The sequence below is a fragment of the Rana temporaria genome, chromosome 3 (genome assembly GCF_905171775.1).
Source record: "Rana temporaria chromosome 3, aRanTem1.1, whole genome shotgun sequence".
In the NCBI taxonomy this organism is placed as follows: domain Eukaryota; kingdom Metazoa; phylum Chordata; class Amphibia; order Anura; family Ranidae; genus Rana; species Rana temporaria.
In genome coordinates, this window is record NC_053491.1 from 186274677 (window position 1) to 186301079 (window position 26403).

The 26403-nt window shown below is 45.7% G+C and overlaps 1 protein-coding gene across 2 annotated transcripts; it reads left to right on the top strand.

Moving 5' to 3' along the window:
* The first annotated feature begins 1708 nt into the window (after nucleotides 1-1708).
* On the top strand, nucleotides 1709-26185 carry PHLDA1 (pleckstrin homology like domain family A member 1). Of its 2 annotated transcripts, XM_040343973.1 has the most exons (3): nucleotides 1709-1919; nucleotides 10781-11304; nucleotides 25171-26185. In XM_040343973.1, the coding sequence occupies exon 2, from the start codon at nucleotides 10852-10854 to the stop codon at nucleotides 11287-11289; it is 438 nt and encodes a 145-aa protein (XP_040199907.1). In that variant the 5' UTR covers nucleotides 1709-1919; nucleotides 10781-10851; the 3' UTR covers nucleotides 11290-11304; nucleotides 25171-26185. The 2 variants fall into 2 exon arrangements, with proteins under 2 accessions (XP_040199907.1, XP_040199906.1); XM_040343972.1 differs by lacking the exon at nucleotides 1709-1919 and having other exon boundaries at nucleotides 10632-11304.
* Nucleotides 26186-26403: the final 218 nt, after the last annotated feature.

A 26403-nucleotide genomic window follows, 5' to 3' on the forward strand; every position in this document is an offset into this window, starting at 1 on the left:
AGGCAGTGTAGTCATCACAGATTGGCTGACTCATTCCAGGGTCTTAGTCAATATTCCAATCGCACACCTTCCTGGAGAAACGTGTACAAAAATGGGTGCTGAAGAAATCACCAGCTGGGAACTGGAACAGCAATCATACGTACATATTCGCCAGCACACCATGGATCATAGAGAACGTACAAACATTTAATGCAGTGAAAACATCACAAGAATTGCAACGTTTCGAAGTCGCGTGGGACCTCTTCGTTTATCACTTGCCTGACGAAGAGGTCCTGCGCGACTTCGAAACATTGCAATTCTTGTGATGTTTTCACTGCATTACATTTTTGGACGTTCTCTTCGATCCACGGTGTGCTGGCGAATATGTAGGTATCATTCCAGGGTCTGTCTTAGTGTTAGGGTTGCCACCTTTTCTTCAAGCCAAACCCGAACACTTTAGCGGCACATGGCTATTTTTTTTTTTTTAAGGGGGAACAGTATGGAACTCTGGTCTCACCAAAGCCCCCACTTACATCAGAATTGTTAGCCCTCCCCCCTTACATCATGGTTCCCAAAGCCCCCCTTATATCAGAGTCCACAGAGCACATCTTACATCTGAGTCCCTCTTACCATAGTGCACTCACTCACTCAAAGGCAGGAAGGGAGGGAGGTGGCCTATGCACTTGGTGGTTGTGGTACTTGGTTAGTTAGGGAGCATACTGTAGGTGTGCAACCCAGGCAGCAGAGGGAATCTGCACTACACTGGGAGATTAGGGTGTGCTCAGCCACACCTAAGTTGGGGGGGCCACAGTCCAGTCTAAATAATGTGTCCGGGTTTCAGGGAGTCTGAATCTTGGACACATGAATCAAAACTCGGACTGTCCATGTGAATCCCGGATAGGTGGCAACCCTACTTTAGTGTCCATGCCACCACTGTCCCATCTGCATACATGCTCTGTTGACCACCAGCTCAATGTGTAATGTACACAGACATTGCATTTGGTGGGTGAGAATGGGGGGTTGACCTGCCTGCAAAACTGCCGCCGCCGCTGGGAATGTGAGCGGCTAGGAGGCTGGACTAGTAGGCACTGGCAGCATTGCTGTGGCATCTGCTGCCTGGGGCTTTATAATGCAAATACATGCCCTGTGGGGTGGGGGTGGGGTTGGACCTCTATATCTTCCATCTTATCTACACCCCCTGCCTAAATGGTGATTCCTCCATTCTTGAAATGGATTTGATAAGCTTTTTTGAAATTGGAGGCTCATCTGGGCCTTGTTGGTGCACTACTGTTGTCCATGGCTTCTTGTTGCTTCCCTTTTTTTAAACTGCTGCTTACCATTCATAGTTGTAGGACTGTATAGTTAACAATTCAAAAATATGCAGGTGATATAAGAGAGAGACATTTGTCTCGATGTAAAAGCTAATAATAAAAAGGAATTTTCCCATAAAGCCGGGAGGTCAGCGCTCTCATGCTAAGGGTTTCCTACGCTGTAATAAAGAAACCAACGAGAAGCCTCCTTTCAGCCAGCAGCAAATATGAACACAATGTACACATGCCATATGCCGTTGTACAGTTGCTCTCAGCATGGAAGGCTAATAAAGCCATGTGTAGAAATGATGAATGGTGTGTGGCTTATGATAGGACTGTTACCACTCTACCCCCTCCTTCTCTTCCTTCCTCTCCACTTCCAGTCTTGTGGCTAAAAGCATCTTGCAACATCCCAGGGTTTGCTTTCTCTGCGTTCTGTGCTGGCAGTGGGCGGGAGTTAGTTCAAAAGCCATAGTGCAGGATTGCAGCTGTTGCAGTCACACACAAGAGGAAGGCTGTGCTGCTTTTAACTTTCATCGTTGGCTATAAGATTTGGCTTCCATTGTTATTAATGGTATACATATCTGTACATCCGCCTGTTGGGAATTCACACACTGAGCAGCTTGCCAAGTAAGTATTCCATAAATTCTATTGTTCATACCTAGTCATGTTTTATTAGCATAACTTACCCAATGAAACATCCAGGGCAGGAGAAGTAGTAGTTTTGGTTCGAATGCATTAGTAACACAGCTATAAAGACACAAATGTGGCGTTTTATTGCACTGATCTCATAATGCATACACAGCGACAGTAATGGGTCCTCTAGTTTGGACATACTTACATACAGTAGATCCTAGTTAGATGGCTGTAGTGTTACAAAAAAGAAACAATATGTTATAAAAAAAAGAAACAATATGTTATATTAAAAAGAAAAACGAAACTACCTGTTTGATAGCAAACATTTTTTTTTATAAGCATCACAGGTTTGGCTTTTAGCAATAAATTCGGTTTTATTGGAGGACATTATGGGGTTGATTTACTAAACCCAGAGAGTGCAAAATCTAGTGCTTCTCCAATCAGCTTATAACTTCAGCTTGTTCAATTAAGCTTTGACAAAAAAAAAAATGGAATCTGATTGGCTTCTATGCACAGCTGCGCCAGATTTTTTGCACTCTCCAGTTTTAGTAAATCAACCCCTCTATACGTTTCCTACTAACACCCGCTTTGTTGCACATTTTATTATGCGCAACAATGCTCAACATCTAGAATCCCATAGTATTAAATGATTCACATTCACATATGAACGCTTGGTCACTTGTGGCGCTCAAAAAAGCTTTTTTTTAAAGGCAGAATTCAGTGAGTTTGGCTTCATAGACTTTAAACGGAGAGCCTGGTAACTGTGCAAAAAAAAAAGGGCAAAGTGCAGACTTTTACGGACAGGGAAAAAGTGCCTTGTATTTACGGACTGTCCGTAACTCTGCTTACGGTTGGAAACACTGGCGAAAACAAAAAAGCTTTTTTTTTTAAGGCAGAATTTAGTGAGTTCGGCTTCATAGACTTTAAATGGAGAGCCTGGTAACTGTGCAAAAAAAAGGGCAAAGTGCAGACTTTTACGGACAGGGAAAAAGTGCCTTGTATTTACGGACTGTCCGTAATTCTACGGACGGTTGGCAACACTGGCGAAAACACACATTGCACACCTTTTTCAGGAGGTCCTATATTAAAGTCTATGTGGCCAAAAAAGTGCGATCCTGCCTTAAAAATGCTCCTGTATCTAAAAACGCATAAAAAAATAAAAATAAAACAAGAAAAACACACACAAAAAAATCATTAAAATTGCCTAAATATGCTGTCATAATTTAATCTTCCAATAAAGCTTTCGTAAACAAAAATAAAATTGCCTAAATATGCCTTAAGAATTGTGTCCCTGTTCACTAATTCACATCATTGTAGTGAGAGGGTTCGATAAATTCTTCAGGCATACCTGTTTTCTTTCTATTGGGAAAATGACTTGCAGCGCCCCCAGAAGGTTAAGCTAATATCACAGCTGCCGTTATGTTAGAAGAAATAATTCTTGGGTTACCCATAGACACGAGATTGGGGTTGGAAGATCCAACAACACACACAATTGGGGTACAGGCATACCCCACTTTTAAGTACACAATGGGGTTTATTTACTAAAGCTGGAAAGCGCAAAATCAGGCTCACTTCTGCACAGAAACCAATGATCTTCCAGGCTTAATTGAACAAGCTGGGGTTAGAAGCTCATTGGTTTCTATGCAGAAGTGAGCCTTATATTGCAATTTCCAGGGTTAGTAAATAAACCCCATTTTGTGTATATAAAAGCGGGGTATGCCTGGTACAGTAACTGTAGTGTCACTGGCAACCCTATCTCAGGGAAATCATACAAACAGTAAAATCTGTCTGGAAAGATCAATTTCATAGCATGAATTTTGGGCCAGAGGGTGCCTGCAGAGGTCGCAGCATGTGTAACCCTCTTTTCTAGAATGGGTAATGATAATCTCATGTCTATGGTTAAGCTGAGCAACATAAACAACATACAGGAATGCTGCTGGGTCTACAGGGGGGCTCTCGGAGGGGGGATACATTTCCATGTCGCTAAAAATCTCAGAAATATTTTAGGAATATTTGTTTTTTTCCCCCCGGATTAGCCTGTTAAAACCATCAGACCCTTAAAGTGACCACAGTTTGCTGAACTGGAGGGACATACGGTCTTTGTGAATTAACGCCCTAGCGTTAGAAAATAAATAAAAGGGAAATTACATGCTGCTGAAGGGCTGGGATTGATTACTAACAGATGTAGTATAGTCTTCTCCCTAAGCTCAGCAGTTCTAGAAAACAGCAGTTTAGCCTTTTCTACGTTCTGCACTTACAATCATTTCTCAGACATAATCTAATAGCTAACAAGTCTTGGTTGTAATAGGTTTAACATAGGATTATGCTAGACCATAAATATGGACCGTGGCAAAAAAAAAAGAGCCTTTTTTACATGAGCGGTAAAAGCAGGTGGCAGAGCCATGGTTTTACAGCCCCTTGACCACTCACCTAAAAGATAAAATACAACTTGAGGGGCATGCATACGTTCTGCAGCAAATTTATCCTGAGGCCTCGTACACACGACCGAGTTTCTCTGCAAAAACCAGCAAGAAACTTGCTGGGAGATATTTTTTTGCCGAGGAAACCGGTCTGGGAAAACTGTCGAGAAACTCGACGAGCCAAAAAGAAAGCATGTTCTCTATTTCCTTGACGGGAATGGAGAAAATTGGCTTGTCAAGTTTCTCGACGGCTTCACAAGGAACTCGACGAGCAAAACTATGTGTTTCGCCCGTCGAGTTTCTCGGTCGTGTGTACGAGGCCTGACTTGTTGAGTTGACAGGTGGCAAATAAAAAAAAAAAATAGACATTCAGGTGGCAGCAGGATTACCTTTGAAAAACTTTTTTTTTTTGCAATGTTTATAGAGAGATCCACAACCGAAATATAAAAACTGCGGTACATTTAAAGGAGTTGTAAAGGAAAACATTTTTTGCCTACAATTAATGTCTGCAAGGTAGACAGACAGAATAGTGTAATGATTCTGTTAAAAAACGAGTAAATACCTATTAAATTCCTTCATCTATATCACCTCCGGCGTTCTAGTTTCTGTTCTCTCATTCACTTCCTGGTTTGCGGCGCTCGTTCATGTAGGAACTACATTTCCCAGTATGCATTGCGGAACGCCCAGTAATTCACACCTCCTTGAAGTCTCTAACATGTAGAGAGCGTCCTGACGCACAGATGTAGTTCCCAGGAGGGGGTGAGCACGTTACTGACCACCGCAGTAAAGCCTCCCTTCACGGTGGCGAGTAACAATCAGACAAGCAGGAAGTGAACAGAACAGAGAAGAAATAGAGCAACTTCTGAGTGGAAATCGTTTGAGTGATGGGAGGGTGGATGACTTGGAAGCAACGATCGATTGATTGAGTGACTGGGGGGCTGGGAAGCGGCGATTGATTAAGTGACCGGGAGGTGGGTGGGAACAGCGAACGATTGAGCGACGGGGTGGTGGGTAGCTGGGAAGCGGAAATTGATTAAGTGATAGGGGGTGGATGAATGGGAAGCGGCGATCGATTGATTGAGTGACCAGGGGGTGGGGGGGGGGGAAGCAGCGAACGATTGAGTGATGGGGTGGTGGGTGGCTGGGAAGCGGAAATCTATTGAGTGATGGGGGTGGTGGGTGGCTGGGAAGCGGAAATCTATTGAGTGATGAGGGGGTGGGTGGCTGGGAAGCGGAAATCTATTGAGTGATGGGGGGGTGGGTGGCTGGGAAGCGGAAATCTATTGAGTGATGAGGGGGTGGGTGGCTGGGAAGCAGAAATCTATTGAGTGATGAGGGGGTGGGTGGCTGGGAAGCGGAAATCTATTGAGTGATGGGGGGGGTGGGTGGCTGGGAAGCGGAAATCTATTGAGTGATGGGGGGGTGGGTGGCTGGGAAGCGGAAATCTATTGAGTGATGGGGGGGTGGGTGGCTGGGAAGCGGAAATCTATTGAGTGATGGGGGTGGTGGGTGGCTGGGAAGCGGAAATCTATTGAGTGATGGGGGGGTGGGTGGCTGGGAAGCGGAAATCTATTGAGTGATGGGGGTGGTGGGTGGCTGGGAAGCTGAAATCTATTGAGTGATGGGGTGGTGGGTGGCTGGGAAGCGGAAATCTATTGAGTGATGAGGGGGTGGGTGGCTGGGAAGCGGAAATCTATTGAGTGATGGGGTGGTGGGTGGCTGGGAAGCGGAAATCTATTGAGTGATGGGGGGGTGGGTGGCTGGGAAGCGGAAATCTATTGAGTGATGAGGGGGTGGGTGGCTGGGAAGCAGAAATCTATTGAGTGATGAGGGGGTGGGTGGCTGGGAAGCGGAAATCTATTGAGTGATGGGGGGGTGGGTGGCTGGGAAGCGGAAATCTATTGAGTGATGGGGGGGTGGGTGGCTGGGAAGCGGAAATCTATTGAGTGATGGGGGGGTGGGTGGCTGGGAAGCGGAAATCTATTGAGTGATGGGGGTGGTGGGTGGCTGGGAAGCGGAAATCTATTGAGTGATGGGGGGGTGGGTGGCTGGGAAGCGGAAATCTATTGAGTGATGGGGGTGGTGGGTGGCTGGGAAGCGGAAATCTATTGAGTGATGGGGGTGGTGGGTGGCTGGGAAGCGGAAATCTATTGAGTGATGGGGGGTGGGTGGCTGGGAAGCGGAAATCTATTGAGTGATGGGGGGGTGGGTGGCTGGGAAGCGGAAATCTATTGAGTGATGGGGTGGCTGGGAAGCGGAAATCTATTGAGTGATGAGGGGGTGGGTGGCTGGGAAGCGGAAATCTATTGAGTGATGGGGTGGTGGGTGGCTGGGCAGTGGAAATCTATTGAGTGATGAGGGGGTGGGTGGCTGGGAAGCGGAAATCTATTGAGTGATGGGGTGGTGGGTGGCTGGGAAGTGGAAATCTATTGAGTGATGGGGGGGTGGGTGGCTGGGAAGCGGAAATCTATTGAGTGATGGGGGGGTGGGTGGCTGGGAAGCGGAAATCTATTGAGTGATGGGGGGGTGGGTGGCTGGGAAGCGGAAATCTATTGAGTGATGAGGGGGTGGGTGGCTGGGAAGCAGAAATCTATTGAGTGATGAGGGGGTGGGTGGCTGGGAAGCGGAAATCTATTGAGTGATGGGGGGGTGGGTGGCTGGGAAGCGGAAATCTATTGAGTGATGGGGGGGTGGGTGGCTGGGAAGCGGAAATCTATTGAGTGATGGGGGGGTGGGTGGCTGGGAAGTGGAAATCTATTGAGTGATGGGGGGGTGGGTGGCTGGGAAGCGGAAATCTATTGAGTGATGGGGGGGTGGGTGGCTGGGAAGCGGAAATCTATTGAGTGATGGGGGTGGTGGGTGGCTGGGAAGCGGAAATCTATTGAGTGATGGGGGGGTGGGTGGCTGGGAAGCGGAAATCTATTGAGTGATGAGGGGGTGGGTGGCTGGGAAGCGGAAATCTATTGAGTGATGGGGTGGTGGGTGGCTGGGAAGTGGAAATCTATTGAGTGATGGGGGGGTGGGTGGCTGGGAAGCGGAAATCTATTGAGTGATGAGGGGGTGGGTGGCTGGGAAGCGGAAATCTATTGAGTGATGGGGGGGTGGGTGGCTGGGAAGCGGAAATCTATTGAGTGATGGGGGGGTGGGTGGCTGGGAAGCGGAAATCTATTGAGTGATGGGGGGGTGGGTGGCTGGGAAGCGGAAATCTATTGAGTGATGGGGGTGGTGGGTGGCTGGGAAGCGGAAATCTATTGAGTGATGGGGGGGTGGGTGGCTGGGAAGCGGAAATCTATTGAGTGATGGGGGTGGTGGGTGGCTGGGAAGCGGAAATCTATTGAGGGATGGGGGTGGTGGGTGGCTGGGAAGCGGAAATCTATTGAGTGATGGGGGGGTGGGTGGCTGGGAAGCGGAAATCTATTGAGTGATGGGGGGGTGGGTGGCTGGGAAGCGGAAATCTATTGAGTGATGGGGTGGCTGGGAAGCGGAATTCTATTGAGTGATGAGGGGGTGGGTGGCTGGGAAGCGGAAATCTATTGAGTGATGGGGTGGTGGGTGGCTGGGCAGTGGAAATCTATTGAGTGATGAGGGGGGTGGGTGGCTGGGAAGCGGAAATCTATTGAGTGATGGGGTGGTGGGTGGCTGGGAAGTGGAAATCTATTGAGTGATGGGGGGGTGGGTGGCTGGGAAGCGGAAATCTATTGAGTGATGGGGGGGGTGGGTGGCTGGGAAGCGGAAATCTATTGAGTGATGAGGGGGTGGGTGGCTGGGAAGCGGAAATCTATTGAGTGATGAGGGGGTGGGTGGCTGGGAAGCGGAAATCTATTGAGTGATGGGGGGGGGGGGGTGCCTGGGAAGCGGAAATCTATTGAGTGATGAGGGGGTGGGTGGCTGGGAAGCGGAAATCTATTGAGTGATGGGGGGGTGGGTGGCTGGGAAGCGGAAATCTATTGAGTGATGGGGGTGGTGGGTGGCTGGGAAGCGGAAATCTATTGAGTGATGGGGGGGTGGGTGGCTGGGAAGCGGAAATCTATTGAGTGATGAGGGGGTGGGTGGCTGGGAAGCGAAAATCTATTGAGCGATGGCGCGGGGGGGGTCTCTGGGAAGCGGAAATCTATTGAGTGATGGGGGGGTGGGTGGCTGGGAAGCGGAAATCTATTGAGTGATGAGGGGGTGGGTGGCTGGGAAGCGGAAATCTATTGAGTGATGGGGTGGTGGGTGGCTGGGCAGTGGAAATCTATTGAGTGATGAGGGGGTGGGTGGCTGGGAAGCGGAAATCTATTGAGTGATGGGGTGGTGGGTGGCTGGGAAGTGGAAATCTATTGAGTGATGGGGGGGTGGGTGGCTGGGAAGCGGAAATCTATTGAGTGATGGGGGTGGTGGGTGGCTGGGAAGCGGAAATCTATTGAGTGATGGGGGGGTGGGTGGCTGGGAAGCGGAAATCTATTGAGTGATGGGGGTGGTAGGTGGCTGGGAAGCGGAAATCTATTGAGTGATGGGGTAGTGGGTGGCTGGGAAGCGGAAATCTATTGAGTGATGAGGGGGTGGGTGGCTGGGAAGGCGGAAATCTATTGAGTGATGGGGTGGTGGGTGGCTGGGAAGCGGAAATCTATTGAGTGATGGGGGGGTGGGTGGCTGGGAAGCGGAAATCTATTGAGTGATGAGGGGGTGGGTGGCTGGGAAGCAGAAATCTATTGAGTGATGAGGGGGTGGGTGGCTGGGAAGCGGAAATCTATTGAGTGATGGGGGGGTGGGTGGCTGGGAAGCGGAAATCTATTGAGTGATGGGGGGGTGGGTGGCTGGGAAGCGGAAATCTATTGAGTGATGGGGGGGTGGGTGGCTGGGAAGTGGAAATCTATTGAGTGATGGGGGGGTGGGTGGCTGGGAAGCGGAAATCTATTGAGTGATGGGGGGGTGGGTGGCTGGGAAGCGGAAATCTATTGAGTGATGGGGGTGGTGGGTGGCTGGGAAGCGGAAATCTATTGAGTGATGGGGGGGTGGGTGGCTGGGAAGCGGAAATCTATTGAGTGATGGGGGAGGTGGGTGGCTGGGAAGCGGAAATCTATTGAGTGATGGGGTGGTGGGTGGCTGGGAAGCGGAAATCTATTGAGTGATGAGGGGGTGGGTGGCTGGGAAGCGGAAATCTATTGAGTGATGGGGTGGTGGGTGGCTGGGAAGTGGAAATCTATTGAGTGATGGGGGGGGTGGGTGGCTGGGAAGCGGAAATCTATTGAGTGATGGGGGGGTGGGTGGCTGGGAAGCGGAAATCTATTGAGTGATGAGGGGGTGGGTGGCTGGGAAGCGGAAATCTATTGAGTGATGAGGGGGTGGGTGGCTGGGAAGCGGAAATCTATTGAGTGATGGGGGGGGGGGGGGGTGGCTGGGAAGCGGAAATCTATTGAGTGATGAGGGGGTGGGTGGCTGGGAAGCGGAAATCTATTGAGTGATGGGGGGGTGGGTGGCTGGGAAGCGGAAATCTATTGAGTGATGGGGGGGTGGGTGGCTGGGAAGCGGAAATCTATTGAGTGATGGGGGTGGTGGGTGGCTGGGAAGCGGAAATCTATTGAGTGATGGGGGTGGTGGGTGGCTGGGAAGCGGAAATCTATTGAGTGATGGGGGGGTGGGTGGCTGGGAAGCGGAAATCTATTGAGTGATGGGGGGGTGGGTGGCTGGGAAGCGGAAATCTATTGAGTGATGAGGGGGTGGGTGGCTGGGAAGCGAAAATCTATTGAGCGATGGTGGGGGGGGGGGGTCTCTGGGAAGCGGAAATCTATTGAGTGATGGGGGGGTGGGTGGCTGGCAAGTGGAAATCTATTGAGTGATGGGGGGGTGGGTGGCTGGCAAGTGGAAATCTATTGAGTGATGGGGGGGGGGTGAGTGGCTGGGAAGTGGCAATCGATCGAGTGACAGGGGGAAGCAGTTATCGATCGAGTGACAGGGGGAAGCAGTTATCGATCAAGTGCCAGGGGGGGTAGTTGGCTGGCTGGAGTGGGGGTTGGCGGCTGGTTGGCTGGGGGTCGCCCTCCCAAGAAAATTGAGCACCAGTCGCCACTGCGTCCCAGGAACGCGCGCAATTGCGTGTGCATTCCTGGCACGTGACAGTGTGACCATAGAGTAAGATTTGTTTTACCTGCAGGCACTGAGGGGTTAATGCAGTCAGGTTTATGGGAATGGGAAGATGTAACAAATGGAAAGTTGGCTGCTCCAGTGAAAATGCTGAGAGTCCAATAGGTTCGCGCGTCCGGCAGGTGGCGCTAGCATGCCAGCGGTGTTAGAGGAGCGGTGCAGGCAGTGCAGAAGATGATGATATAGTGAAGCGGATTGCAGCTGCCGCTCGATGCCGTCACACTCAGCCCACTGACTCCTCTCAGAGCCTGGCGGGCGGGCTGGCGGTCGGTCAGACATTGTCTCTGCTGACTGTTGATGCTTCCCTTGCAGGTCGTCCTCTCTCTCCCATTGCCTCGTGTGTGTGAAGTGTGGTGCCTGTGGCTGGTCCGGGGACCGGGACCATGTTGGAGAGTAGCTGTAAGGTGATGAAGGAGGGAGTCTTGGAGAAGAGGAGTGATGGTTTGCTGCAGCTGTGGAAGAAGAAGCGCTGTCTGCTGACCGAGGAAGGATTGCTCCTCATCCCTCCTAAACAGCTGGAGCAGCACAGTCCTCCGCCCGAGCCGGCCCGCATCAAGGAGCTGCACTTCTCCAATATGAAGACGGTGGACTGTGTGGAGCGGAAAGGCAAGTACGTGTACTTCACGGTGGTGATGGCCGAGGGCCGGGAGATTGATTTTCGGTGCCCGCAGGACGAGGGCTGGAATGCGGAGATCACCCTGCAGATGGTGCATTATAAGAACAGACAAGCCATCCTGGCCGTGAAATCTACCCGACAGAAGCAACAACATCTGGTGCAGCAGCATGGACATCGGATCAGGAGCAGCTCCAACTCGGCATAGTCCCATCCATTCCAGGTACTGGGCCACACAGCTAGCAATCGCTTCTGCAGACAGGCTAAACTTTGGTGACACTTGGGGGGGGGGGCACAAAAGAAAGACACCCAACTGGGCTAGAGCCCTCTCATAAGATGGTGACTTGTCGTTAAGGTTCCCCTATCGAGCTGGTTCCTGTAAGGACTGGGCAGGCGCAATCCTTGCCGACTGAAATCTCCGAACCTCGGCCGGCATCCAGGCTCATTCTTTAACATCCCCGTGGATTGGAGGATGTTCAAAAAAGAGCCAGGAGGCCGAGCGAAGCGAACCGTCCGAACGAAGCAAGGACGTGAGGCCGACTGGCCACTTTCCTCAAATTCCACGTCGCCCTGGATGCCGGCCGAGGTTCGGAGATTTCCGTTGTCAAGGATTGCGCCTGCGCAGTCCTTACAGGAACCAGCTCGTTAGCCGGAACCAGATCGTCAGAGGAGAGAAATTTGGTCGGTTCCGGAGGTAATCCATGTAAGGACAAGGAACACTGATGGATCGGGAAAAACCCAGCCGGAAATGTTCTGTACAACCACTGGGTTTTTCGTGATCAATCAGTGTTGCTGGCTCTAGCCAGCAGTCAAGGCCATAGATAAGGGGGTACCACCAGTCCTCCTGTGCTGCCCAGGCGGATGTGGGCAGGAATGATGATTGGTGCAGCAGGGGGCCAATTTCTGGAGCCAATCTCCTGTAAGGCTCTCTCTGCAGCGGCTAAAAGCTGGCTTCTTCTCCTCTCCCTCCTGTTGGCTTTCAGCTGCTGCAGAGAGAACCATACAAAGGGTAGGTTCCAGTAATTGGCCTCCCCCTGCCACAGCAATCACCATGCACCATACATCACCCATGTGGCTTCCCCACATGTCAGGTTGTCTGTATGGGGCCCCATGTCAGGCTGTCTATATGGGGCGACATGTCAGGTTGTCTGTATGGGGCCCCATGTCAGGTTGTCTGTATGGGGCCCCATGTCAGGTTGTCTATATGGGGCCCCATGTCAGGTTGTCTATATGGGGCCCCATGTCAGGTTGTATATATGGGGCCCCATGTCAGGTTGTATATATGGGGCCCCATGTCAGGTTGTCTGTATGGGGCCCAATGTCAGGTTGTCTGTATGGGGCCCCATGTCAGGTTGTCTGTATGGGGCCCCATGTCAGGTTGTCTGTATGGGGCCCCATGTCAGGTTGTCTGTATGGGGCCCCATGTCAGGTTGTCTGTATGGGGCCCCGTGTCAGGTTGTCTGTATGGGGCCCCGTGTCAGGTTGTCTGTATGGGGCCCCATGTCAGGTTGTCTATATGGGGCGACATGTCAGGTTGTCTGTATGGGGCCCCATGTCAGGTTGTCTGTATGGGGCGACATGTCAGGTTGTCTATATGGGGCGACATGTCAGGTTGTCTGTATGGGGCGACATGTCAGGTTGTCTGTATGGGGCGACATGTCAGGTTGTCTGTATGGGGCGACATGTCAGGTTGTCTATATGGGGCGACATGTCAGGTTGTCTATATGGGGCCCCATGTCAGGTTGTCTGTATGGGGCCCCATGTCAGGTTGTCTGTATGGGGCCCCATGTCAGGTTGTCTGTATGGGGCCCAATGTCAGGTTGTCTATATGGGGCGACATGTCAGGTTGTCTGTATGGGGCCCCATGTCAGGTTGTCTGTATGGGGCCCCATGTCAGGTTGTCTGTATGGGGCCCCATGTCAGGTTGTCTGTATGGGGCCCCGTGTCAGGTTGTCTGTATATTTTTTTAAAACGTTGTTTTTTTCATGCCGAAAAATGTGTGTACGCGGCATAAGACCTGCTTCTGTTGAACAGACCACGGTACACACTGAGCACAATTTGACATTTTCGGTCTGTGCATACCCTGCTTTAATCTGAATCACTAGTGACAGGAGTGACATCCCTCAGCTACAGAGGGAGCCATTCCATAAGGATTAAATAGGCATCCCCTTATCAACCCTGCCAATGTTGACAAATACAACAGTGGGATCACTAGAGCCAGTGTTGCCCATGCGTCATCAGCCCTTAGGGAGGGTTGGAACCCCTGTCAGGTCTTTTTTTGTCATCTGTGACCCATTGGGGAGAATTCCTTTCACTTCCTGTCCCACAGTCAAACAGGAAGTGAGAGGAAATCCCTGTCTGTCACCAGAACTAGTGTCCTCATTGGAAGATTTCTCCTCTATTCTTGTTTGGTGACAACCCAAAATGTCTGATTTTCTTTCACTTTCACTCTCAGTGATAATGGTAAACAGGACAAATAGAGATGGTGAATCTCCCTAACAGGGACGCAGACAGCAATACAAACCTAACTGATGTTTTAATCTCTCTACACCCTATTCAAAGCTAGAAATGTTCTACCATTATTTATCCTTTGAAGGCTTTGATACAACAAACATAGTTAGGGCCTCATGCACACAGGTAGAAGAAAATACATTTCAAAGTGTTCCTTGTTTACAGATGTGACTGCAGGTGTGTTGTTTGTAATGGGGACAAAGGTGTCTAAATGGTGACATACACAAAGGTGTCTAAATGGTGACATACACAAAGGTGTCTAAATGGTGACATACACAAAGGTGTCTAAATGGTGACATACACAAAGGTGTCTAAATGGTGACATACACAAAGGTGTCTCTTTATGGTGACATACACAAATGTATCTCTTTATGGTGACATACACAAATGTATCTAAATGGTGACATACACAAATGTATCTAAATGGTGACATACACAAATGTGTCTAAATGGTGACATACACAAAGGTGTCTAAATGGTGACATACACAAAGGTGTCTAAATGGTGACATACACAAATGTGTCTCTTTATGGTGACATACACAAATGTGTCTAAATGGTGATATACACAAAGGTGTCTCTTTATGGTGACATACACAAATGTGTCTAAATGGTGACATACACAAATGTGTCTAAATGGTGACATACACAAAGGTGTCTAAATAGAGACATACACAACGGTGCCTAAATAGAGACATACACAAAGGTGTCTAAATAGAGACATACACAAAGGTGTCTAAATAGAGACATACACAAAGGTGTCTAAATAGAGACATACACAAAGGTGTCTAAACATGTACTGCCTTCAGATCCATAACCAAACATGGAAAAATTGGCTCCTGAGGAAATGCTTACAAGTGGAAAAAAACAGGATATAGAAGTACAATTTTCACATTTAAAAGGCAAGCATTTTAGCGACTATTTATTTGTTTCTGAAAAATCTCACCTATATGATCGGTAACATTTTCATAGCTGTGTGCATGTAGCCTTAACGTTGGTATAAAATTGTGTCATTAGTTTATCCATTTCAGATTTCTATACATAGGTAGGAAATGTCTTACTGGGATTTTTGATGACATTTTGAAGCACATGAGAGAACAAAAAGAACAAAAAAACTGATCTCGCAGCTTACCTGTCCTGAGATGTGGTGGCTGCATTTGATTCTTCTACTTTCCTTTATTTTAACCTCTTCACGCCAGTCGTACGCATATATGCGGCCTCTTGGCGGGTGGGCCTTAACGCCAAGAGACCGCATATATGTGTACCAAAATGTAAACAATATTGTGCAGACATTGTGCACTTTGTGTGCTCCTGGCACAGTTACCGGAGGGTAATCTGCGATCGGGGGCTTTCCGATCATGTGACTGCTGTGACAGCCAATCACAGCAGTCACATGACCGAAATGCCCACCTCCCAGAGTCTGAAACCTCTTAAAGGACTGGGAGGCACCGGCGCTAAAGGGTTAATCTTGTAATCCAGCAATTACTTAACCTCCTGCCTAGGGTGACAACTGTACTTGGTAGCGTTGTCACCATAGGACAGGAAGTGTGAGCTACATAACATTGGGGTTAATTGGCTAAATCTGGTGAGAGTGCAAAATCTGGCGCAGCTGTGCATGGCAGCCAATCATTTAAACAATAAAAAATGGAAGCTGATTGATTTCTCTGCAGATCTGCACCAGATTTTGCACGCTCCAGTTTTAGTAAATCAACCCCACTGTGTTAGGACCGCAATAACACTTCCCTGTCTTCTCTATAACGGGGAGGTGTTCTGTAGTCCACGGACAGTGCTAACTGATAACAGTCCAGAGGTGGATAGAACAGGAAGCTGTCAGTTCACAAGATTTCTGGCTGGATGAAAAGCTAACTTTGTTTTGCAATTGTGGAACAGATATAATAAAAGCCATTCAATGGTATATTTAACAGACCAAAGGGAACAAAGCAGAGGAATTTATTGTTAGAGTTTACATACACTTTAAATCAAATTTATTTTGGAAAAAAGTAATTACGTTGGTTTGAGAATCTGTTATACAAATAAAGCCAAATCTGCAATCTGGTTCTTGTATACATTTCTAGTTCCATCATAAAACTTGGATCGGCAGTCCCAGTGACGCTCAGAAGATTAGAACACTAATCTATTATGCTTTGGCTGTAAGCTGCAGTTATGAGATAATAATCAGACAGATAACTGTGACACTGAGAGATATGGCAATGTAAATGTCAGCGTCAGTTTTGTGTGCATATCATTGGCACAGGGACACAAATTCATAGAGTAGCCGATTTATTAGGATGTCTCTGGAATGGATTGTTATCTGCTTGGAGGGGAGCCTCACATATGAGGACAATAGTAGGTGACCTACACAGTGGGGTGATTTACTAAGGGATTAGGGGCTGTTCACTATCAATAAATAGAGTGAACTTGCTTTCACTTTGAATATATATATATATATATATATATTAGGGTTGTCCAGATACCGATACCAGTATCGGTATCGGGACCGATACCGAGTATTTGCGGGAGTACTCGTACTCGCGCAAATACCCCCGATACCTAAATAGAATACTTTCCCCCCCTTCCTCCCCCCCCCCCCCGCCGCTGCCGCCGCATCGCGCCGCCGCTTTGAGGGACATGGCTAGAGGGACATTGCTGCATATGTGAGGGACATGGCTGCATATGTGAGGGACATGGCTAGAGGGACATGGCTGCATATGTGAGGGACATGGCTAGAGGGACATTGCTGCATATGTGAGGGACATTGCTGCATATGTGAGGGACATGGCTAGAGGGACATGGCTGCATATGTGAGGGACATGGCTAGAGGGACATGGCTGCATATGTGAGGGACATGGCTAGAGGGACATGGCTGCATATGTGAGGGACATGGCTGCATATGTGAGGGACATGGCTAGAGGGACATGGCTGCATATGTGAGGGACATGGCTAGAGGGACATGGCTGCATATGTGAGGGACATGGCTAGAGGGACATGGCTGCATATGTGAGGGACATGGCTGCATATGTGAGGGACATGGCTGCATATGTGAGGGACATGGCTAGAGGGACATGGCTGCATATGTGAGGGACATGGCTAGAGGGACATGGCTGCATATGTGAGGGACATGGCTGCATATGTGAGGGACATGGCTGCATATGTGAGGGACATGGCTAGAGGGACATGGCTGCATATGTGAGGGACATGGCTAGAGGGACATGGCTGCATATGTGAGGGACATGGCTAGAGGGACATGGCTGCATATGTGGGGGACATGGCTGCATATGGGGGGGACATGGCTGCATTTGGGGACACATTTAAAAAAAGTATCGGTATTCGGTATCGGCGACTACTTGAAAAAAAGTATCGGTACTTGTACTCGGTCCTAAAAAAGTGGTATCGGGACAACCCTAATATATATATATATATATATATATATATATATATATATATATATATATATATATATATATATATATATATATATATATATACAGTATATTCTATGTTTTAGACAGTATATCTAGAAATAATTCTGAAATGTTAAAGTGATTGTAAAGGTTTTTTTCTTTTTTTTTTAATTAAAATAACAGACATACTTACGTGCTCTGTGCAATAGTTTTTTTTCACAGAACAGCCCTGATCCTTTTTTTTTTTGGGTCCCTCACTGGTGCTCCACCCCCCCCCTGCTGAGTGCCCCCACAGAAAGTTGCTTGCTATGGGGGCACTCGGGCGTTCTCTTTCCCGAGCTCTGCTCTGTGTGTCCATAAGACTTGGCCCTGCTCCCTTGTCACTGGCTCTGATTGACAGAAGCAGGAGCCAAGGGTTCAATGGAACACCTAATTGAATGAAATATAAACCACGCTAAATAACCCCCAGAAACGCACCTTCTATATAATAAAAAAAGGTAGAATTTTTTTTCATGCTAATTTTGCACGAAAGACTCAATGATTCACAGATGGGGAAAATGGTAACTTTGTAGTAAATTCAATTTTTCCAAACCATACTGTAATTACCACCTCATTCCTGTGCAAATCACATGCTATTTTGTGCCCTGTGATTTGAGCCCATTCATGTTAAATGGTTGAAATCACGGCGAATCCACATGAAAAAGGTGCGGGCAGCATTCTTTTGTTTGCACTGGAAGCGGATCGCATAGATGTTCATACCCATGCCATGTGCTTCAGGCAAACACACTGTTTTTAGTGAGCTGCTTTTGGGGTGTCATTAACTTTCAATTGTCATCCCGCAGCAGATCGCATGAACACAGTGCGATTGCTATGCAATGCGGGAAACGCACAGGAATCTCTGCGTTTCCTGCATTGCATCAGTGAACCAGGCTAAATCAGGAACATCTAAATGCAAGAGAGGACATCTGAACACTGAAGCATAATTATGTATATTTCCCCGATAACTTCTCTTGCGATTGGAAAAGCTAACGGCAGGAGGACAAGTGTGAGTGTAGCGCCTTTCTCCTCTATAAAACAAGTGAACGTCCTCACTTCTGCAGTGTTTGATTGCATTAGTAGCTCATTGATGGGAATTGTTCAATACCTTTTACTCAGTCTCACAAAGCATATACCTGTAGTTCTTAGGCAGGTGAAAGTGTGCCATTTAACTACCCTGAACCTCCCTATTGTAGTATAGTAAAACCTTGGGTTGCGAGCATAATTCGTTCCAGAAACATGCTTGTAATCCAAAGCACTTGTATATCAAAGCATTCATTTACAGGTTATAAAAGAGAAGAGAGGCACCTCTAAGTGTAGCAATAAGTTGCTAAATGTTGTACCTTCATTAAATGTAACCATATTGCTACACTTAGAGGTTCCTCTAATCTTTTTTTATACTCAGTTGTGACATGACATTACTCTTATATCAAGACATCGCTTGTATATCAAGGCAAAATGTATTTAAACATTTTGCTTGTCTTGCAAAACGCTCTCAAACCAAGTTACACTCAAACCAAGGTTTTACTGTACTATAGTACATACTGTGTACATAATTGATGTGATTTTCTGTTTAATGATCTCTATAAACTGCTTACTAGAGTTGTACTCATTCTGTGAAAGTCAAAGCTAAAGATAAATGGCTCATCTGGTATTTTCTTTATATATCTTCTTTGAAGATAGAGGAAGTTGTAAAGAGATATTGGATATCATGCTATATTTGTGTCGGTTAGATGGTGTTTGTTTTGACACAGTCTTCTTCATTCTATACTCTAAATGCTGCAGGGCAAACTACCAAGTAATGACATCGCTGGCGGTTTTATCGCGGATAAGAGTTCATATTTCAAGGATGGAGCAATATTTAAATGCTTTTGTTATGTGTGTATCTAGCCCAAACACCATCCTCTTCCAAATTGCCCCCAGCACATATCCTCTTATTCCCCCCCCCCCAATAACAAAGTTCATCCCAGCACAAATAACCCCCCCCCCCCCAGGCCACTGTCTCCCCTACTCCCCTTAACACCCTGTGTACTCTCCCCCAGTTCAATTTCTCAGTGTAATAATACCCCCGGTTTACCCCCCCCCCCCAGTGTAATCCATCCATTGCAATGCCCTCATGTTAATCCCTCCAGTGCACTCCTCCCAGTGTAATCTCCCTAATGTAATACTCTGTGTATCCCTCCTATTGTAATCCTCCCAATTTAATACCCCCAGTGTATTATTCACAGTGTACCCCCCCCCCCCAGTGTACTGTCCTCATTGTAATCTCTCCAGTGTAATATCCCCAATGTAATACCCTCAGTGTACAGTGTATTCCCTCCAGTGTACGTCCCTCATTGTAATCAATCTAATGTACTCCCCCCCCCCCCCCCAGTGTAATATCCCTAATGTAATGCCCACAGTGTACAGTGTAATCCCTTTATTGTAATCCCTCCAATGCACTGCTCTCAGTGTAATACCCCCAATGTATTGCCCATATTGTACAGTGTAATCCCTCCTGTGTACTGCCCTCATTGTAATACCCCCCAATGTAATAGCCACAGTGTACAGTATAATCCCCCCGTGTATTCCTCTCTTTGTAATCTCCCCAATGTAATACCCTCCAGTGTACATCCTGCATTGTAATCCCTTCAGTGCACTCCTCTCAGTGTTGTAATCTCCCCAATGTAATACCCACAGTGTAATGCCCCCCCCCCCCAGTGTACTGCTGTCATTGTAATCCCTCCAGTGCACTCCTCTCAGTGTAATCTCCCCAATGTAATCCTGTAATCCCCCCAGTGTACTCCTCTCGGTGTAATCTCCCCAATGTAATACCCACAGTGTACAATGTAATCCCTCCAGTGCACTCCTCTCAGTGTAATCTCCCCAATGTAATACCCACAGTGTACAGTGTAATCCCCCCAGTGTACTACCCTCATTGTAATCCCTCCAGTGTAATACCTCCAATATAATACCCTAAGTGTACAGTGTAAACTCTCCAGTGTACTTCCCTCATTGCAATCCCTCCAGTGTAATTACCCCTAATGTAATACCCTCCGTGTACTCTCCAGAGTGTAATCCCTCCAGGGCACTCTCCCAGTGTAAATTTCCAATCTCCATTACAGACCTCAGATTACCATGGCTCTATCCTCCTAGGATTTTCCTCCTCCTGTTGTGGATGATAAGGTCAGAGCGAAGGAAAAGCTCTTACATGTATTATTGTGGCAGGCATCTCTCCCTGCTGCTTGCCTTTTTACAATACTAGAGCGGGCAATTGCAGTGCCCCAGGGCACCTTGTGCTAGCAAGTGCCTGTGAAGTGAATTAGCAGAGCCATGTGCCAGAACTTGTTCTGGCATTGGGCTCTGATCTCCAGCCTGGGGATCCCTAGGATGCTGGTATCTAGTTTAAATGGTGTTTGTTTTGACATAGTCTTCTTCATTCTATACTATAAATGCTGCAGGCCAAACTACCAAGTAATGACATCACTGGCGGTTTTATCACATATTTCATGGATGGAGCAATATTTTAATGCTTTTGTTATGTGTGTATCTAGTCCAAACACCATCCTTTTCCAAATTTCCCCTTAGCACATATCTTCTTATTCCCCCCACAAAATAATTCCTTCCAGCACAAATAGTGTACTCCCCCCCCAGTGTAATACAAACAGTGTACAGTGTAATCCCTTCAGTGTACTGCCCTCATTGTAATCCCTACAGTGCACTCCCCCCCAGTGTAATACAAACAGTGTACAGTGTAATCCCTTCAGTGTACTGCCCTCATTGTAATCCCTACAGTGCACTCCCCCCCAGTGTAATACAAACAGTGTACAGTGTAATCCCTTCAGTGTACTGCCCTCATTGTAATCCCTACAGTGCACTCCCCCCCGGTGTAATACAAACAGTGTACAGTAATCCCTTCAGTGTACTGCCCTCATTGTAATCCCTACAGTGAACTTCACTCAGTGTAATACCCCCAATGTAATACCCTCAGTGTGCTTCCCATTATAATTCTGCCAGTGCACTTCCCTCATTGTAATCCCTCCAGTATACTCCCCCCCCCCCCAATGTAATACCCTCGGTGTACTCTCCAGTGTGTAATCCCTCCACTCCCCCACTCTCACTCTCACTTCTTGTTTTGGCTGTGGGACAGGAAGTGTAGATAAATCTCCCCAATGGGGCACAGGTGTCAAAGAAATAACACAGCAGGGTTATTACAACCCTAAACCCTCATTTGCTCTATCCAACATGAAAAAAAAAAAGTTCTGCCTATATTTCTACTTTAAAGGCTAAGTTTACCTTTGTTCACCTTTTTTTTTTTTTTTTCTAAATTCCAGCTCCCCTATGTATCAATATAGCATCAATGTACTTATTTTGCAAAAATAAAACAGCTTTCCATTCTGCACCAGCTTACCTAACTCTCTTTGTAGCTGTTAAAACACACTGCTCGATTACTTCTGCCTTACTTTCTGGTCAGACTTTAGGCCATGGCACAGGAAGGAGTTGACCAGCTGTGGGTAGATGATGCAGGGTGTGTGCTAATGAGATCAGCTGGTCAACTCCTTCCTGTGTCATGACCTAAAGTCTGACCAGGAAGTAAGGCAGAACTAATTGAGCAGTGTGTTTAAACAACTATGAAGAGATTGAAGTAAAAACAAAAGATGAACAAAGGTGAACTTAGCCTTTTACGGTCGCTCAATGCATATATGTGAGCATTAAGTAATCTAATCCAATGTTTATTTAGGAGACCCTATCTCCTTGGCAAAGTTATAGTCTTCCTTAAAACCCATGACCCAGTTATACTCATCTTAACAATGCTTCCCTGCTGTTCTTTCTTTCCATTGCAGCTTCTATGATATACAAATGCTTCCAGGCATGGGGGAGCATATGACCTCCTCCCATTAATCATTGCTTCTAAGAGCCAATTGCTAGATGTAAAAATGGTCACATGATGGAAGGAGGTGATCTTGTGGCTTCCTGTAAGCATTAATAACTGGTATTTTGCAGTGGCAGAGGAAGAACCAGGGAAGAGCACTGTTAAGGTGTGTATAAGGGTGGGCTTTAAAGAGATCTTTTTACTTTGCAGTGACAGAGTCTCTCTAAAGTGTGTACCCCTTTTTGAAAAGCTAGTGTTCACAGAGTTCCTCATAGTTTTGGTCAGCTAATCTTAAATACCTCTCGATATAAGTAGATTTATTACCAGTGTCCCTCATTGTTTATGTACATATTTATTATGACACACTTGATAAACTTGCTCTATGAATCAAAAGTCCTCATGGGGTAAAACTGGTTGAGATCCAGTAATGTGCTGGAATCTATGCAGAACTAAATTTTCAGGTTTGATGATATTACGCTTTAGGAAGTAGCTGGTAAAAAGCATGAACTAAAAAGAAATAGTTATTTTGATAATAAATAAGTTAATGAGTCAGGTTGAAAAAAGACACAAGTCCAACCTATGTGTGTGATTATATGTCAGTCTTACAGTAAAGAACCCTCTACGCAGTTTAAGGTTACTTTTCTTCTCATTTTAATTTGTTATTAATGCATGTTAATACAAGTCAAGGGATCAACTTGGGTGCAATCAGCCTGCCCATACATGGATCGAATCTCGGCCAGTCCTTGCTGAAGCGGCCGACATTCTAACCATCTATGACTGGCTTTAGTTTAAGTAGTTTTACTATAAGTAAAAAGTGTTAAGCCCTGTACACACGATCGGATTTCTGATGGAATCAAATACTATGGATTTTTTCGTTGGATATCCGATGAAGCTGACTTTCATCAGTCTTGCATACAGACTATCAGACTAAATTTTGACCGTGCCAAAATGCGGTGACGTAAAACTCTACGACGAGCCGAAAAAAAATTAAGTTCAATGCTTCTGAGCATGCGTCGACTTGATTCTGAGCATGCATGGATTTTTCTCTGATGGAGTTCCACACAGACGATCTGATTTTTCTATCGGTTTTTTATCCATAGGAAAAATGTTAAATATGTTCTATTTTTTTACACCGATGGAAAAAAGACTGTTTTCATCGGACAAACCGATCGTGTGTACACGGCTTAAGTTTTATTCTATAATTTGTCCCATTTTAGATTACACTAAAATTAAGTTTCTGGTTCAAAGCATGGCAGTTATTTGGCTTTTTTTCCAGTTTTGCATATGTTCTTGTAATTTGGCACTAAAAAAAGTAAAAAGTAAAAAAAAAAAAAAAAAATATATATATATATATATATATATATATATATATATATACATGTACCCACACACACTGGTTAAAGTAAGGGGTTAAATAGAAATTCTATTAAAAAAAAACTTGTAAAGTTTGTTTAAGTGATGTCATGTGAAGGGCAAAGGTCACACCTTTGATCTGTATATAAAATAAATTTGAAATACTAAATGACACCTACAGACTATCTGCAAGTGTCATTTTACATAAAAGCGACTTCATTTTAAAAGCTGCTCCTGCTGTGTAATACAAAGTAATTACTATGATACCATGTAAAATACAAGTGATTGTCATTTTGACAACCGGTAATTGCCAGTATTATTGGTGGAGTGAGGGGAGCTGGATGTATGTAATGCATCCTAAAATCTTTATTGCATTTCTTGTAGGACATATTTTATTCATTCAAAACCCTCAAATGGTTAAATGTTTGCTTAGTAACTGGCTTATTTTCATGCAGAATGCAATTCTTTAGCAGGTGAAGCTTGATGAATTATCTACAATAATCCTCCATATTGTAAGCATATGCTGTGACATCTCACTATAAATACTCACTTTATCAGCTTTTCCGTTTAATGGTCTTTAAAATCTGCTCAGAACTATTATACTCATCCTTTGGAATTTACAGCTGAGGCTGAATAGCTCATTTGATATTTTCTTTATGTCTTTTTAAAGGCAGAAGAAGTTGTAAACTGATACATTCCATTTTTAGCCCTGATCCATGGTGTTTGTTAAAGGAATAGTACAGTATTTTGTCATATATATATATAAGAGAGAGAGAGATATTCTTTATTATATTTAAATCATTTCATTATTTTATTTGGTGGAATAGTATTGCATGGACTTTATATACACATACAATTTTATTTATTTTTTCAATTTTCACATTCAGTGTGTTATAATTTTTATTTGTACCAATTTGTGACTATTATTCACATATTTATATGTTGATCGTTTTGACACATATGACTCAAGCGCTACACTTTATCATACATTTTTGCTTTTGTTAATTTATTCTTTTTTAGCAGTGTTAGCAGCTATTCTTTTAGGCAGCGCAGTGTATACCACACCTCCCACTTTATTATATTTAAAGGATAGGTTCACCTTTAGGAGTATGTTGCCCCCAAATCTAGGGTGTAACATGCCCCTGTGCACCCAACTGCTGCCACCAGTACTCACTACTCTGTGACAGCGAGCAGGGGGTCTTCTCCCCCACCCGCTGTCCTTTTTGAAAACAGCGTGGCTGTACAAATTGTACAGCCACGGGGCGGGCTCCATTGGAATCTGCCTGCTCTGGGGGAATCTGCCTGCTGATCCCCACTGAGCAGATGGATGGCTGGTCTATGTCCGCTCTGCCTATGCAAAGCAGACACAGCCCACGGGCCGCCTGTCCGTTTACACCCAACTGCCATCCGATCTGCCAGATAGATGGCGGAATGGATCACATGCTGTCTGTTTTTAGTGGACAGGATTGGATTGGATGTCGGCAGGTGTCAATGGACACATGTCCTTGACACCCGCCGCTCCATAGAGGAATAGAAGAGACTGGAGGAGTCTGCCTAAAAAACTGGCAGGCGTGTACTTAGTCTGATTGTGTGAAAAGGCCCTGCGACTGAACTGAAGCAATAGAGCTCCAATAGAACTCTCGTTTTAAGAAGAATAGGAAAGGGATAGGACTTCTTTCTAATTTGTAATGTTTCCAGAGTTCCTGTTGGGGGGATTACCCTACTTCTGGGTGGTCAACATGATAGTCAGGGGAAATCTCTCTAACTGAATTTACACTACAAGCCACAAAACTTTAACAAAAACCCGACTAAGGTTTCAACCCATCCTCACTGTTGAAAAGTTAAAAAAATATTCCTTTTGGAGTTCCAGAGTTTGATCTCGTAATGTTTGTGTGCTTTTATATGTCACTAACCAGCTACCTATTGCTCTGTTTCAGGTTGAATAAAGATGCACTTTACTTGGTACAAGAAGTCTTTTTTGTTGAATTCATCACATACATTCAGAAAGTTGGGAATGGAATGCTCGACTGTGGACATCTCCTGCAGCTTGAAGGTCTGCAGTTATTCATGGACCTTATGATGTCAAAATGAAAAATTGGTCAAGACATTATGTACTATCATTTTTGCAATGTATTTATTTCTCTCTTCCTTTTTAACTACCAAACATGACTGCATAAAAGGAAATGAGTCCAAAGTAATGCTGCCTACATCATCTATCTTGCCTATTTTTTTCTGTGCTTAAAGTGTTAATGTTTTAGAACACTGAAGGAGGCACAGGAAAGGTTGTAATTTGTTTGCCTTTTATACCATTGAGGATGCCAACATTTTTCTGCTGAGCTCCACACATAAACTCAAACCATATGAAAAATGTTTTTTTTACCGTTCAGCAAACTTGCAACACAGAATATCCAGCGTGATACAAGTCAAGCAGAGGATGAAAATCAAACAAAAGGATCTGATGGTTCTGTTTGGTCAGGCTGATAATTCCCATTTGATGCTTTCTGTCTCTATGTTGTCAGGAGGATTTGCATCTTTAGCCGCTGTCTTTGCAACCAGCTTGTCGCATCTATTAGCTCCAAAGAGGCTGAGAGACCTACATATATAAGCACTCTTGATTCATTGGCAAATGTCTATTTTTCCTCAGTCTTTGTAAATGTCAGATTTAAAATCAAGAAGCATTTCCTTTGAAACAGCAGGGAAAAGGAAATGTAAATCTGAACACTTAATTGGCAGCTGGATGGCTAATACTACACTTATACCACGTATGGCTATTTTGAATCAAAGCGGCCAGCTTCATTTTTGGGAGTACATTGCTGTTTGTATATAAATGCTGTATAAAGAGCTGTTACTGTGTGTCTATAAGCATTGTTCATATAATGAGTGGTAAAGCTTGTTAAATAAAGTGCATTATGTAATTGACTCCCAGTAGATAAACGTGATGGTAAGAGGGTAGAGAGACTGTAATTGTGTTCATTTGTTCATAGAATGAGCTTGGACTTATCAAGTGTGATTGCCTTACACATAAACCCTTTGTGTCACCAATGACCATAACAAGCAATATCATGCCTTAAGCTGGCCACACATGGTTAGATTTGTGTTTGAACATTTGTGGAAAGATCTCTTGTCAGAACATTCTTTCTTGCCATCATTCAGTCAACTAAATTCATCCG

What these genes read in the sequence shown, in the direction of transcription:
- PHLDA1 (XM_040343973.1), top strand. Translation starts at nt 10,852, where the DNA reads ATGTTGGAGAGTAGCTGTAAGGTGATGAAGGAGGGAGTCTTGGAGAAG.